The 13,642-nt window shown below is 42.8% G+C and overlaps 2 protein-coding genes across 4 annotated transcripts in view; one reads left to right on the forward strand and one right to left on the reverse strand.

The window, feature by feature from the left end:
• Positions 1–5,365, forward strand: part of TMEM25 (transmembrane protein 25) — a 15,829-nt gene extending 10,464 nt beyond the window's left edge. Inside the window, exons 8-9 of one of the 2 annotated variants that reach the window (XM_037505378.2) lie at positions 1,026–1,070; positions 5,342–5,365. In XM_037505378.2, coding sequence (XP_037361275.1) covers positions 1,026–1,063 — 38 coding nt within the window. In that variant the 3' untranslated portion in view covers positions 1,064–1,070; positions 5,342–5,365. Of the gene's footprint in view, positions 1–1,025; positions 1,074–5,341 lie in introns of those variants that run through there. The other variant, XM_037505379.1, reaches the window with a different exon arrangement.
• IFT46 (intraflagellar transport 46) overlaps positions 1–13,642 on the reverse strand; it is a 17,939-nt gene extending 4,297 nt beyond the window's left edge. The window contains exons 1-10 of one of the 2 annotated variants that reach the window (XM_037505381.2): positions 13,488–13,642; positions 12,606–12,702; positions 8,645–8,721; positions 6,439–6,591; positions 5,601–5,734; positions 4,316–4,390; positions 4,067–4,160; positions 3,508–3,636; positions 845–966; positions 439–505 (exon numbers count right to left, since the gene is read on the reverse strand). In XM_037505381.2, coding sequence (XP_037361278.1) covers positions 439–505; positions 845–966; positions 3,508–3,636; positions 4,067–4,160; positions 4,316–4,390; positions 5,601–5,734; positions 6,439–6,591; positions 8,645–8,686 — 816 coding nt within the window. In that variant the 5' untranslated portion in view covers positions 8,687–8,721; positions 12,606–12,702; positions 13,488–13,642. The remainder of the gene's footprint in view (positions 1–438; positions 506–844; positions 967–3,507; positions 3,637–4,066; positions 4,161–4,315; positions 4,391–5,600; positions 5,735–6,438; positions 6,592–8,644; positions 8,722–12,605; positions 12,703–13,487) is intronic. The other variant, XM_037505382.2, reaches the window with a different exon arrangement.

A 13,642-nucleotide genomic window follows, 5' to 3' on the forward strand; every position in this document is an offset into this window, starting at 1 on the left:
CAGCAGACTCTCCTGACTTGCCTACTGCTCCCCTCAGCAGTGATTTTCAGTCAATCTGCCTGTTCTGCTCCCCACTCTGTCTCTGGTGAATCATCTCACCTCCCCACACCTTTGGCCTGTACCCCAGTTCTTGTATGCATAAATAAATAAATCTTAAAAAAAAGGAAGAATGATGTAAGAAAAAAAGTCAGGATAGTGGTTATGTTTAAAGCTGGAAGCCTATCAGGACTTTCAGGAGACTAGTAATGTTCTGTTTTCTGGATCTGATGTGCTGGTTATACACGTGTTCAGGTGGTGAAAATTAGCATATGGTATGTGTGAATATCTAACTGTACATTATACTTCAGTTAAAAATTAACAACAATATAGGAAGAGGAAAAACACTGGTACTTAAGAGTGAATATCATACTTTATTAGCTCCTGCTGTCCCCTACTCACCTTGCCCAAAAGCTCTTCAAACTCTGGGGACCATTCTTGCATCAGTGTGTCAATATCAGGCATGGGCCTAAAGTACAGAGGTAAACATGTTGAGAAATATGGGCTGATGCTCCGCAAACTGCTGGTCAGGATATTCTAGGAGAAAAGGAAGTTCTCAATCTGGTACAATAGGATTTTGGGAAGCTAGACTGGGCAAACCAAACTTACTCAGAGACTGGTTTTGGAGGAGCCAATTAAGTAATGATGCCAGATAAATCACAATTTTTTGTTTGCAATCTCAGCTGGTAGCTGCTAGAGCCCTCAAGACATCAGCGTGATCAAATGTCCCTACCTTTGGGTTCTCAGAAGCAATGGTTATGAATGTTACCATGAGCTTGTACAGGGTGGAGAATGTGGTATCTCTTACCTCGTATAGTGCACAGTTGCTGGAGGCTTAGAACGGTGTAACTCAGAGATGCTCTCAATCCACGTGTCAATGGCTTTGGGATTCTTTTCTACATCTTCCAGGCTCTTTACTTTCATATGTTGCTAGACAAATAAGGGGAAAGCCTGGCTGATGACACTGAAGTAACTCTCTTGTTTTTCAGGGATCATATTGCTGCTATTTCATATACAAGGTAGATGATAAAAAGGTAAGCCTGATAGCAGCCAAATGAAGATTTTAGGACATCCGGATCAAAATTCTTGGAGCCATGGGATGGAGGCAGGTCAACAGGATAGAAATGAGCATAGTGAGATACAATTTCATACCTACTGGCATGCAGATAAGAATAAGGACTGACAATATAAGTTGAGGATAAAGAGAGAAATTAAACTCTCATTCACAGCTGGTGGGATTGTAAAATGGTTTAGTTATGTTGGAAAACAGTTTGGCAGTTCCTTAAAGTGTCAGTTATCATATGGACCAGCATCCCCCTTCTACACATATAGCCAAGAGAAATAACAATATATGTGCATGTAAAAACTTGTACATGAACATTTAAAACATAAATAATAAAGGGGGAAAAACTTGGTGAATTAATAAGCAAAATGTGATATGTTCATTCCATGGAGTATTATTTGGTCATTAAAAAAAGGAATGACAGAGCCTCCCTGGTGGCCTACTGGTTAAATCTTAGTGCTATCACTTCAGTGGGCTGAATTCGATCCCCTGCCAGGGAACTGACCCACATGGTGCAGCAGACCTCTCCTCTCTCACCCACTGCTCCCCTTAGGAGTGTATTTTATTTTATTTTTTAAAGATTTATTTATTTATGCATACAAGAACTGGGGTACAGGCCAGAGGTGTGGAGGGGTGAGAGGATTCACCAGTGACAGAGTGGGCAACAGAACAGGAAGATCTACTGAAATACACTGCTGAGGGAAGCAGCGGGTGAGTCAGGAGAGATCTGCTCGCCGTGTGGGTAACTCCCTGGCCGGGGATTGAACTCGTGCTGCAGTGGCTGCAGAAAGCTTCATAGGTTGCGTCTTAACCACTTGTGCCACCAGGGAGGTCCTTAGCAGTGTATTTTAGTAGATCTGCCTGTTCTGCTCCCCATGCTATCTCTGGTGAATCCTCTCATCCCCTGCACCTCTGGCCTATACCCCAGTTCTTATTTGCAAAATTAAAAAATAAATGTTTAAAAAAAGAAAAAAGGAATGACATAGTTAGCAGGGCTTGGGAGTAAAGGGAATGAAGTGACAACTAATGAGGGTTTTTTGAATAATGAAAATTTTTTTTTAAGATTTATTTTTTTTAAAAGATTTATTTATTTATACAAGAACCGGGGTACAGGCCAGATTTGGGGGAGGGTGAGAGGATTCACCAGAGACAGAACGGGGAACAGAACAGGCAGACTGACAAAATACACTGCTGAGGGGAGCAGTAGTCGTGACAGGAGAGCTCTGCCATGCCATGTGGGACCCTCGCCAGCCGACCGGCCGGCCAGTATCAAACCGGTGCTGCTGAGGCTGTGGACAGCTTCACAGTGCTGTGCTCAACCGCCTGCAGCACCAGGGGAAGCCCAAGATTTATTTATTTTTAAATATTTATTTATTTATACAAGAACCGGGGTACAGGCCAGATTCGCGGGAGGGTGAGAGGATTCACCAGAGACAAAGCAGGGAAGAGAACAGGCAGACTGACTGAAATACACTGCTGAGGGGAGCAGCGGGCGTTGACAGGAGAAGTCTGCCACACCATGTGGGACCCATGCGGCCGGGCCAGGATCGAACTGGCGCTGCAGAGGCTGCGGACAGCTTCACAGCACTGAGCTCAACCGCCTGCGCCACCAAGGGAGGCCCACCAAGATTTATTTTTATTTATGCATACAAGAGCTGGGGTGTAGGCCAGAGGTAAGGGGCAGGGATGAGAGGATTCACCAGAGACAAAGTAGAGAGAAGAACAGGCAGATCTACTGAAATACACTGCCGAGGGGAGCAGTGGGTGAGACAGGAGAGGTCTGCTGTGCTATGTGAGTCAGCTCCCTGGCTGGGGATTGAACTCATGCTACAGTGGCTGCTGATAGCTTCATAGTGGTGAGACTTAACCCCTTGTGCCATGAGGGAGGCCCTGAAAAAGTTTTTCTATTAGATAGTGGTGATGGCTGGACAACTCTGGAAACATAATAAAAATCACTGAATTGTGGGCCTCCCCTGGTGGCACAGCTGCCTGCAGCCTCTGCCGCACCGGTTCGATCCCCGTCCACCAGCGAGGGTCCTGCATGGCGTGCAGATCTCTCCTGCCACTCCTGCTGCTCCCCTCAGCAGTGTATTTTGTCAGTCTACCTGTTCTGTTCCCCTCTCTGGCTCTGGTGAATTCTGTCACCCTCCGGCACTTCTGACTGTACCCAGTGCTTGTATAAATAAATAAATAAATCTTTTAAAAATAAATAAATATTTTTTTAAGAATAAATAAATAAAAAATCACTGAATTGTACAATTTAAAACTTATTTAAAAAATAAGGCTAAAAATATAAGGCTGATCTCAAACTAAGCCATCCCTTTTGATAGTGAGTCAACTGTACAAATACTAGCAAGGCCTCCACCCAGCCTTCTTTAGTTGAGGCCTGTACTAGGCTAGTATCTTACTGTGATGTTGTGTTGTTTGGAATTCTCTGTTAACCAGAGCGAGAGCACAGTAGGGTCAGACTGTTTTGTAGAAGGTTCATCTAATACCAACAGGCCAAGGTTGTCAGGTTTTCCATCAGGACGTGGGACCTGGTGAAAAGAATGGCAAGAAAGCAGAGAAAAAATGGAAGTACATAAAAAGGCCACAATTGTTCCCAATAAGCTGAAGAGGAAGAACTCTTCTCGTTCATAATTATCAATTATATTAAAAAGCATGCTTGTATATCATTTACATACTAAAAAAAAGACATTGTCTATAGGACCTTAATTACATATAAAGTTGAAGTTGTGAATATTTTAGGAGGCAAGTATATGACAAATTTTAATATATGCACTTATCAACTATTACTTAATAAAATGAATAAAATTTGGAGTAGAGAGCAAGGTTATGAACTCCAGTGAAATAAAAAACATATATCAAGGTAGTCGGGACTACTGAAAGAAATTCGTGGAATTGTTAGAATGACAGTGGGTCAGAAGAAACACCTGAAGAGGTGATTTTAGGATTCTCTGACTGTACCTTTAAGAATGCATCAATATCCCCAACAGCTGGGATAAAATCAGGAATGAAAGGTTTCAGTTTGTGGTCCAGGTCAATCAACTGAGGTGTGTACCTAGATGATATTGCCAAGGGAAAGTGGAGACAGTCAAAGAAATATTTTACTATTCAGGCTAAAAGAATCTATGGATAATAGCCCTGTTTCAGTCCACAAGTAGGAAAGGGAAAGATATGGCTGGTGGGGTTATGGTCAGAAGTCTTAGTACTCACCTATTGATATACTGGAAGAGTTCCTTAATCTCAGCAGAAACTGGCAAATGATCGTAATCCGCAGGATCATAGGCCCTAGAAAAGGAAAACATGATTCAGCATGGCCGGGGAGAAGGGAGGAGCAGATGGGGCTGAGTCCTGACCACAGGACATATGACTCTGAAACTAGTTACTGCCCCACCCATACCTAACTGGTTTACAAGGGAGCTTTAAAACTGATTATAATTAGCTCTCACTATCTGGGACAATGAAGAACAAAGCAACAGAAAAGCCAGAACATGATTTTTAAAAAATTTATTTATTTATGGGCCTCCCTGGTGGCACAAGGGGTTAAGACGCAACCTATGAAGCTATCCGCAGCCACTGCAGCACGAGTTCAATCCCCGGACAGGGAGTAACCCACATGGCGCAGCAGACTTCTCCTGTCTTGCCCACTGCTCCCCTCGGCAGTGTATTTCAGTCCATCTGTCTGTTCTGTTCCCCACTCTATCTGTGGTGAATCCTCTCACCGCCCACACCTCTGGCCTTTACTCCCATTCTTGTACGCATAAATAAATAAATCTTTTAAAAATATTTATTTATTTATGTATATTTTACATCATTGTTCATTTTCAAACAGTTTGCTTTTTTTCCCAAAACATGATTTGAAAAAAAACTTTGAATGTAGAAAAAATTCTTTTCCCCTTTCTTTGAGCATTGAGTAGTGCCTCATACTTTTTCATGGCTAGATAGAATTCTACTGATTGGATTCACCATCATTTATTTCATGGGCCTTAGAATCCACTTTCACTAAATAAAACCTATAGGAATGAGTCATCACTAATGACCATGGCACCAGGGCTGGAACAGGGTGAGATTTTTAAGCATCATCCAGGAACATTTTGCCTCAGTGTGGGACTTCTTAAGCACCTATTCTTGACCTGTCCAAAAAGGATCTGAGCCTAAAACAGAAATGCTCCTGTGCACGTCTGTTTCTCCTGTTAACTAGAAATGCTTTGGTATATATGTAAATTTTCTCTTTTCCAGAATGGGAGCTCCTTGAAGGCAGAGACCATCTTTTAGATTTACTCAGCAAATCCTTGTGACTTCCCTGAACCAATAAATGTTTCAGATACTACAAGTGAATCACAGGTCTCAATGAGGCAGTGTTGGGCTTCTGAGACATCTGAAAATCCTAAATAGGCAAGATTCAAATAAATGCTGGAATTTCACTTCTAAGTGATGTCCTACCAGTCCAGGATTTTGAAACAGGTATTTTCTCCTTTGGTCTGGGGACTTTCCTCACCCTTCCAGAGGGGCGCCATGCTCTTCATCATCATCATCATCATCGGAGTCTGTTTCAGATGAGTCGTCGTCATCGTCATCATCATCATCATCATTTTCACTAAATCCCCGTTGGGGTGTCAGCTTCTTCTTCTCCTGAGATAGTGCAGGGTAGGCACAGAAAAGTCTATTAAAGAGAAAATTTAGTGCACCCATGCCCAGGTCTCTCCAAGTGCTCTAAACCCTCCTCCCACCTAGCACCAAATCACCCAAAGAAGAAGGTGGCATTGCCCGGAAGGGGTTCCAGAGCCAACTTCTACTCCTGCTTAGCTGCAAACTGGGTTTCCACTTTCTAGAACTAATTCTGTTTTTTCTGGTTGAGGGCTGGGTATAAATGTTATCCAACACGTGACTATTTTCCTATTACTTAGGAGATCCTTAGAACTCTGCATAAACTTTACCTAGTCAGCTTCAAGTCTAAATTTTAGGGTCTTTTGATGAGGAGGACGGCGACTCTTATTAGCTATTTTGGGAGGAAATGGAGAAAGGTGAAGTGGGAAAAACAAACTAGGGAATCTTAATACTCACAAGGATGACGGGATGGAATAGTATTTAATTTGCAAGATTGCCCAGAGTAAGCTGCCTGTAACTATCAAAAGAACAAAGTTCATGATCAATCCTGTGCCTGATTTCTGACTCGCAGTTCCAGAGACTGTGAGTTTCCTGTTCCCATTCAGTGATTCTTCTCTTCAATGGGTACCTGACTTATCCATATGTCCCTTTCCTTCCCCCTTAAGTTAAATCAGTAACAAATATATCCCAAGATAAAAGGCACTTCTATTCTTGGCATTGTGACCTACCTTTCTGAGCTTCTGGTTCTCTATGTACCATCCCACCCTCTCAAGTCCATGAGAAGGGGTCTGGTGGTGCTTGGGGCTTGCAGAGGCAGTTGGGATGGGGTCCATGTCTTTGCCTCTGTGGCCTGGAGCCTGTGGCATGCCCTCACTTAGGACCTGAAGGATGACCAATTGGCCCCCTTTAAAAGTAGGTTTTGGAAGCTTGGTTTCCATATGCCATATGACTTACACTGAGCTTAAGAGATGTGTGGTTCTAGTCTTTAAAATTATTTAAAGTTTCTTTAATAGTAAGGCAGCTACTGGCACATAAAATCGTAACACAGAACAAGACATCAAAACCTGCTTTTGCTCATACTTTTCTTTAAGAACAACACAGATTTGTTAAATATAAATATATCTTAATTAATTTGTAATATATGTGACAGTTGGCAAAAAAATTTACAGAATTTATTCAATGACTACTTTACTGGTATACAATTGACAAGACCTTCCTATAGTGTTCTTTCCTAATTCAAAATTTGCCAAAATTCTATTTGGTCACATGGGAAGCAGGTTGGCAAAGGGAATTTTTTAGAATATTGATTATCAATTTAAATATTATTTAAAAATAGATCCTTTCTCTGATATTTGGGGACATACCAAATTGGAAAGATAAATAAGCCTTGAGCATTGACAAAGTGTGATAAAACCCAAAAAATTTAGGGGCATCCCTGGTGGTGTAGGGGTTAAGTCTCAGTGCTATCATGGCTTCGGCCTGAGTTTGATCTGGCCAGGGAGCTAACCCACATGTGGTATAGCAGACCTCTCCTGTCTTGCCCACTGCTCCCCTCAACAGTGTATTTCAGTAGATCCTCCTGTTCTGCTCCCTGCTGTCTCTGGTGACTCCTCCCACCCTCTGCACCTCTGGCCTACACCCCGGTTCTTCTATGTATAAATAAATCTTTTTAACACAAATTAAAAACTTAGGGTGACTATAAAAAATTAGGAGGTCAATTTAGGAAAATTGTTCACTTTTCTTTTGTCTGCCTCTTAAAAGCTGTACTTGCAAAATCCTTGATCTAAAACAAAGGACTTGGGCCTCCCCGATGGCGCAGGGGGTTGAGCGCAGGTGCTGTGAAGCTGTCTGCAGCCTTTGCAGCGCCGGTTCGACTCCCAGCTGGCCAGGGAGAGTCCCACATGGTGTGGCAGACCTCTCCTGTTGCGCCTGCTGCTCCTCTCAGCAGTGTATTTTGGTGGTCTGTCTGTTCTGCTCCCTGCTCCGTCTCTGGTGAATCCTCTCACCCTCCCGCGCCTCTGGCCTGTACCCCAGCTCTTGTATAAAAAATAAATAAATAAATCTTTAAAAAATTAAAAATTAAATTAAAAAAAGGACTTTAAATACCACAGAAAAATGCTATTAAAAATTACTTTGTGAGTAAGATGTTATAACAGTGCACTCATCACAAAGAAGGACTACCTAGGCCTGCTATGAAAACCAATTTATATGACACTAGAGCTTTCTGCATTAATTCAGATATTCTTCTTCACCAGAGTTTTCAAAGCCCCTGTTCTTGAAGAACAATTAAAATGTGACCAGTGGATCATGTGTAAAGGTTAAATACAATGGCTGTTAAGCAGAGTGCACTGCAGCTGTAAGGACACGTCTGACCAGTGCGGTAGGCATCTTTCCAACTTTCTTTTAGAAACAGTGATTCTCTAGGTTTATACAATAACATAGTGACTTCTGGGCCATAAGATTTTAAAATCAAAGTCTCATTCATAAAATATTGGCAGTATCACAAGTGTTAACAATGAACAAAATGCTAATGTCAATAATTCCAAAAATTTACTGTAAGAATTACCTGGAGTGTTTGCTAAAAAGAGGTTCTCAGCTTTTTACCTTCACAATTCTGATTCAATAGTTCTTACTGGGGACTGGGAATCTGTACTCTTAAAAATAAATACCCCAGTGATTCATATGATCAGTAAAGTCTGCAAAATACTGGCCTACATTATGTGAAATTCTTCACCAAAAAGTTAGATATAATACTAAGCTTTATTTCTTAGGGAGAATTAAAATCTTAAGGTGCTTTGCTCTTGATTTTCCTCCATGAACTCAAAGGTACCCAACCACTGGAGGGGAGTATGCAAGAAGTGTTTATTGCTCAACTGGTGTCATCTCAAACTAACTACTAAAAACTCAAAGCAGAAATTTCACATTATACTGTACCTTATTTTCTTCTTCATACTCATCACTGCTGTTATCTGCCATAGTCTTGTTAAGCAGATGGGCAGACCGAGGAGGTCCTTAGAGGAAAATTTTTCCCTTTAGGTTATTATTAAAATGATTTTTAAATACAAATATTTTAGTTTTATAATATTTCATGCTTTTAGTACTTTATGGAACAGGGCTTCAAAGAATATCTAGCTGGGCCTACTTGGTGGCGCAGGGGTTAAAGTCTCAGTGCTCTCAAACTATCACCACCACTGTGGCACGAGTTTGATCCCAAGCAGGTAGCTAACCGATATGGTGCAGCAGACCTCTCCTGTCTCACCAGCTGCTCCCCTCAGCAGTGTATTTCAGTCAGTCTGCCTGTTCTGCTCCCCACTCTGTCTCTGGTGAATCCTCTCACCCTGCCCCTGCACCTCTGGCCTACACCCCAGTTCTTATATGCATAAATAAACTGAATTAAATTAAATTAAAAAAAGAAGAATATCAGGCCTCCCTGGTGGCATAGGCAGTTGAGTGAAGCACTGCGAAGCTGTCCATAGCTTCTGCAGCGCAGGTTTGATCCCAGCCTGCCGCAGAGATACCCACAGGGTGCAGCAGACCTCTCCTGTTTGGCCTGCTGCACCCCTCAGCAGTGTATTTCAGTCAGTCTGCCTGTTCTGCTACCCGCTCTGTCTCTGGTGAATCCTCTCACTCTCCCACACATCTGGCCTGTACCCTGGTTCTTGTATGCATGAATAAATAAATCTTAAAAAAAAAAAAAAGAAGAAGAAGAAGAGAATCTAGCTAAGGTACAAGAAATGAATTCTAGTCATGACACTGACCATTCAAAACGTATTACTAAGCATCACTATGCTTAAGGCACTGGGTTAAGCATTACATTATGCTATTCCATAAATAATACAAACTCTGCCCTTAGTCTACACATTAGCAAAATGTGGTTAGTAATTAGTAAAGTGAAAAGGATGCTGATTTTATAGTCAGAAGACTGGGTTTGAATTCTATCACCTGGACAAAATTAGTCAACCTGAGTCTCAGCATCCCATACCTCTAAATGGGGTCTATAATATTTCTCACTCAAAATTGTTATAACAATTAGGGCCTCTCTGGTGGTGGACAGGGTTGGGTGTAGCATTATAAAGCTATAGGCAGCCACCGCATCACAAGTTCGGTCCCAGGCCAGGAAGCTGACCCACATGGCGCAGCAGACCACTCCTGTCTCCCCTGCTGCTCCCCTCAGTAGTGTATTTCAGTAGATCTGCCTTTTCTGCTCCCTACTCTGTCTCTGGTGAATCCTCTCACCCCACCTCCCTACCCCTGCCATCTCTAGCCTACATCCAAGTTCTCCTATGCATAAATAAAAATAAATCTTTGAAAAAAAAAGAAATGAAAAAGACTTATGTGGAAGGAACTGACCTAGCTCTTGGCAAATAATAGTCATAAATATGAACTGAGTCAGTGCCCTTAAGGGCAATACAAATATTTTGAATAATTGAAAGTATAACCAGATGTAAGATACTAACAAGCATGAAAATATGTTAATAAAATCAAATAAATGCCAATTAAACACTATTCTTCAGCTTCCTAAACTGCCTAAACTGAACACAAATTATGTCCACAGTTGGCAAGATTATTAACAAACTCAAGTCAAAAAACCTATGGTGCATGTGGAGCGTGCGCCTCTCTCTCCCCACCCCCACGCCCCCCCCAAAAAAAGCTGAAAGCAGGGACTCCACAAGTTATTTGAACATCAAAGTTACTTTGTACATCAAAGTTCATAGCTATATATTTATAATAGCTAAAAGGAAGAAACAACTCAGGTGTCCATCAACATAGAAACTGATAAAGTGTGGTATATACAGACAATGGAATATTATTCAGTCATAAAAAGAAAATTCCAGGACCTCCCCTGGTGGCGCAGCGGTTGAGCGCTGGGCTGGGCTGCGAGGCTGCCCGCAGCCTCTGCAGCGCTAGTTCGTTCCCCGGCTGCCGGCGAGGGTCCCACACAAAAAAAAAAGAAAGAAAATTCTAACATATGCTACAACATAGATGCACCTTGAAAACATTATGCTAACTGAATAACAAAAGGATAAATATGTGTGACTCCATATATGCAATACCTAAATTAGTCAAATTTATCAAAAGAAAGTAAAATGAAGTTAGGGGGAGTGGTAGAGGATGGGGAGTTATTATTTAAGGGGTACAGTTTTTGTTTTGGATGATGAAGTTATGGAAACAGTAGAAATAGTTATACAATAATAGGAAAGTACACAATGCCACTGAATTATACTGTTAAAACAGCTAAAACAGTAAATTTTATTAGATATATTTACCAAATAAACATATAGACAACCCTAGATATCACCCTTGATTTCTTTTTTTTAAAGATTTATTTATACATATAAGAACTGGGGTACAGGCCAGTGGTGCAGGGGGTGAGAGGATTCACCAGAGACAGAATGGGGAGCAGAGCAGGTGGATTTACTGAAATACAATGCTGAGGGGAGCAGCAGACAAGATAGGAGAGGTCGCTGTGCCATGTGGGTCACCTCCCTAACGGAGATTGAACTCCAACTTGTGCTGCAGTGGCTGTGGTTAGCTTCACAGTGCTGAGACTTAACCCCTGCACCAGCAGGGAGGCCCCTCACCCTTGATTTCTAACTCTAGAGTCATATCCAATCCATCAATATGTCTTAGGGATTCCATTACAATTTATCTTGTATCTGCCTCTTAAGTTCCTCATGACATACAAGCTCCTAGCACCTTAACTCAGTCATTCCAACAGTCCTTCTAAACGGTTCCCTCCTTTCATCTTTGTACCTTTTAATCCATTCCACACATAATAGCAACATGGCCTCTGCCTACCTCCTACCAATCTACTTCTAATACTTATTCCCACCTCCATCCTCACTCCCCCACCCCAATATGCTGATTCCTTTTGAGTACTCAAATTAACTGAAGTTCTTTCTGGTATCAGGGCCTTTCACTTTTCACTTGCTCTTCTCTCTTTCTGGACTACTTTTCCCCAATGTCTGGATTCTTCTCATCTTTCAGACTCAAATATCATCTCCTTAGGTCTTCCCTGACCACCTAAAAAAAGTAGATCCCGGGCCTCCCCGGTGGCGCAGCGGTTGAGCGCTGGGTTGCGAAGCTGCCCGCGGCCTCTGCAGCTTCAGTTAGATCCCCGGCTGCTCCCCGGCCACCGGAGGAGGGTCCCACATGGCTCGCAGACCTCTGCTGCTCCCCTCATTAGTGTACTTCGGTCCTTCTGCCTGCTCTGCTCCTCACTCTGGCTCTGGTGAATTCTCTCACCCTCCCGTGCTTCTGACTGTACCCAGTGCATGTATAAACAAAACAAACAAATAAATAATAAAAAAAAAGTAGATCCCACTCCTCACTACTATTCTCCATAACATCAAATTTTTTGCCTCCAAATTTTTACCATATTTGTAATTATGTTTGTTTATTCATTTGTCTTCTGTCTCCCATGTTTATAAGCACCAGGATGGCAAGACCGCTGTCTCATTTAATACTGTACACCTAGTGCCAAGCATAAGGCTGACACTTTGTAGGCATTCCAAAAATGTTTGCTGAATGATATCAGATCCTCTAAAAATATTTCACTGAAATTTTGATTGGTATTGCCGGATAAGGGCAGGTTATTGAAGCCTCTCCAAAACTGAGCAAAACAGTTTTGATAAGTTAACAAAAATCACAAACCTTTGGCAGACTGCAAGGAAAGCAGAATCATGAAGTAAATGGTGACAGGGAACAGGAGAGAGATCCTGCAATCTGAGAGGCTGCATTTCCCACCCCCAACTAATTAGGAACAGAAATAATGGCAAGCGAAGTAACTTTATTTTGAAAGTAAGCATTTGCTATTATAAAAACTTCTTGGAGACCATCATGAATGTACCCTGCTCTTTGTTCTGGGAATCATTTCTCTTCTTTCCTCTCTTACCTTTGTGTCCTGGGGTTGGAGTATAAATACTTGCAACCTCTTCCGAGTCGTTAATCTCTAGACGCTCATCATATGTTTGGTTTTCAACAACCTTGGTCTAAGCAAAAGAAGACATGATTGTATAGCTCATATTATGGGTCATTAAGTTCATTAAGTGGAACGATGTGAGACTCCAAACCAGCTCCTCTTCCTTACCCCAGAGAGCAGTTTTACATGAAAACTTCACCCTGCTCCAACCCCCATTCGAACTTTCTTCAAGATCTTGGTCCCAGGTCAAGCAATTAAATCATTCTGCTGTAGCCCTTATTAAAAACTGCTGGCAGGCCGACTGAGGAACTGGGGAATCGTGAGGGGAACTGGGAGGGGGGTGTAGGTGTGGGTGTGGGGGGAGAGAAGGAGGGAAGGGGGAAAGTAGGACAGCGAACTTCTGCAGCAGCTCCCAAAAGCTGAAAGACACAGGCTCAAGGGGAGAACAGTATTCAGCTAGAGAAGGTGGCTCTCCTCTGCCAGTTTCCCAAAGGCTAGCGGAGATTTCTCAAGGGAGACTGCAGAGATTCTAGAAAGAGTTGTCTGTGTCTGGGGTCACTTGGGGTAGGGAGAGTGTCTGTGAAGAGAGGGGAGACTACAGTCTCTCGGTCCCATCAATGATTCCGAAATCACCCCCTTCTTCAATCCTGGTACTGCCTGTTGGGCCCCACTTTGTTTTCTGGAGACTGAAGGAAGCGGAACGGCGGGTGGTGGCTGAGGGCGAGGGCGAGGGAGAGGGAATGGCTGTCAGGGCGAGGGGAAGAGATGGGAGAGCCGCGGGAGGCGGGGACTACGCTTAAATTCCTCTTGGGAGGGAGATCAGGCGTTCTCTTCCCGCCAGCGAGTGCGAATTACCTGCAGCCCCTCTGAATCCGTCTCCTCTGGATGGAAAGAACCCCGGCCGAGGGCTGGGGTCTCACTCCGATGTCAGCTCGGGCCCCTGGGGAGTTCTGTTGGGAGCAACCGGCCGCCGGGCCGTCGCTAGGCAAGAAATAAGCAAGTAGAAAAAT

This window comes from Talpa occidentalis, unplaced genomic scaffold, assembly GCF_014898055.3.
Source record: "Talpa occidentalis isolate TD23 unplaced genomic scaffold, MPIMG_talOcc4v2.1 talOcc4.12, whole genome shotgun sequence".
NCBI classification, from domain to species: Eukaryota; Metazoa; Chordata; class Mammalia; order Eulipotyphla; family Talpidae; genus Talpa; species Talpa occidentalis.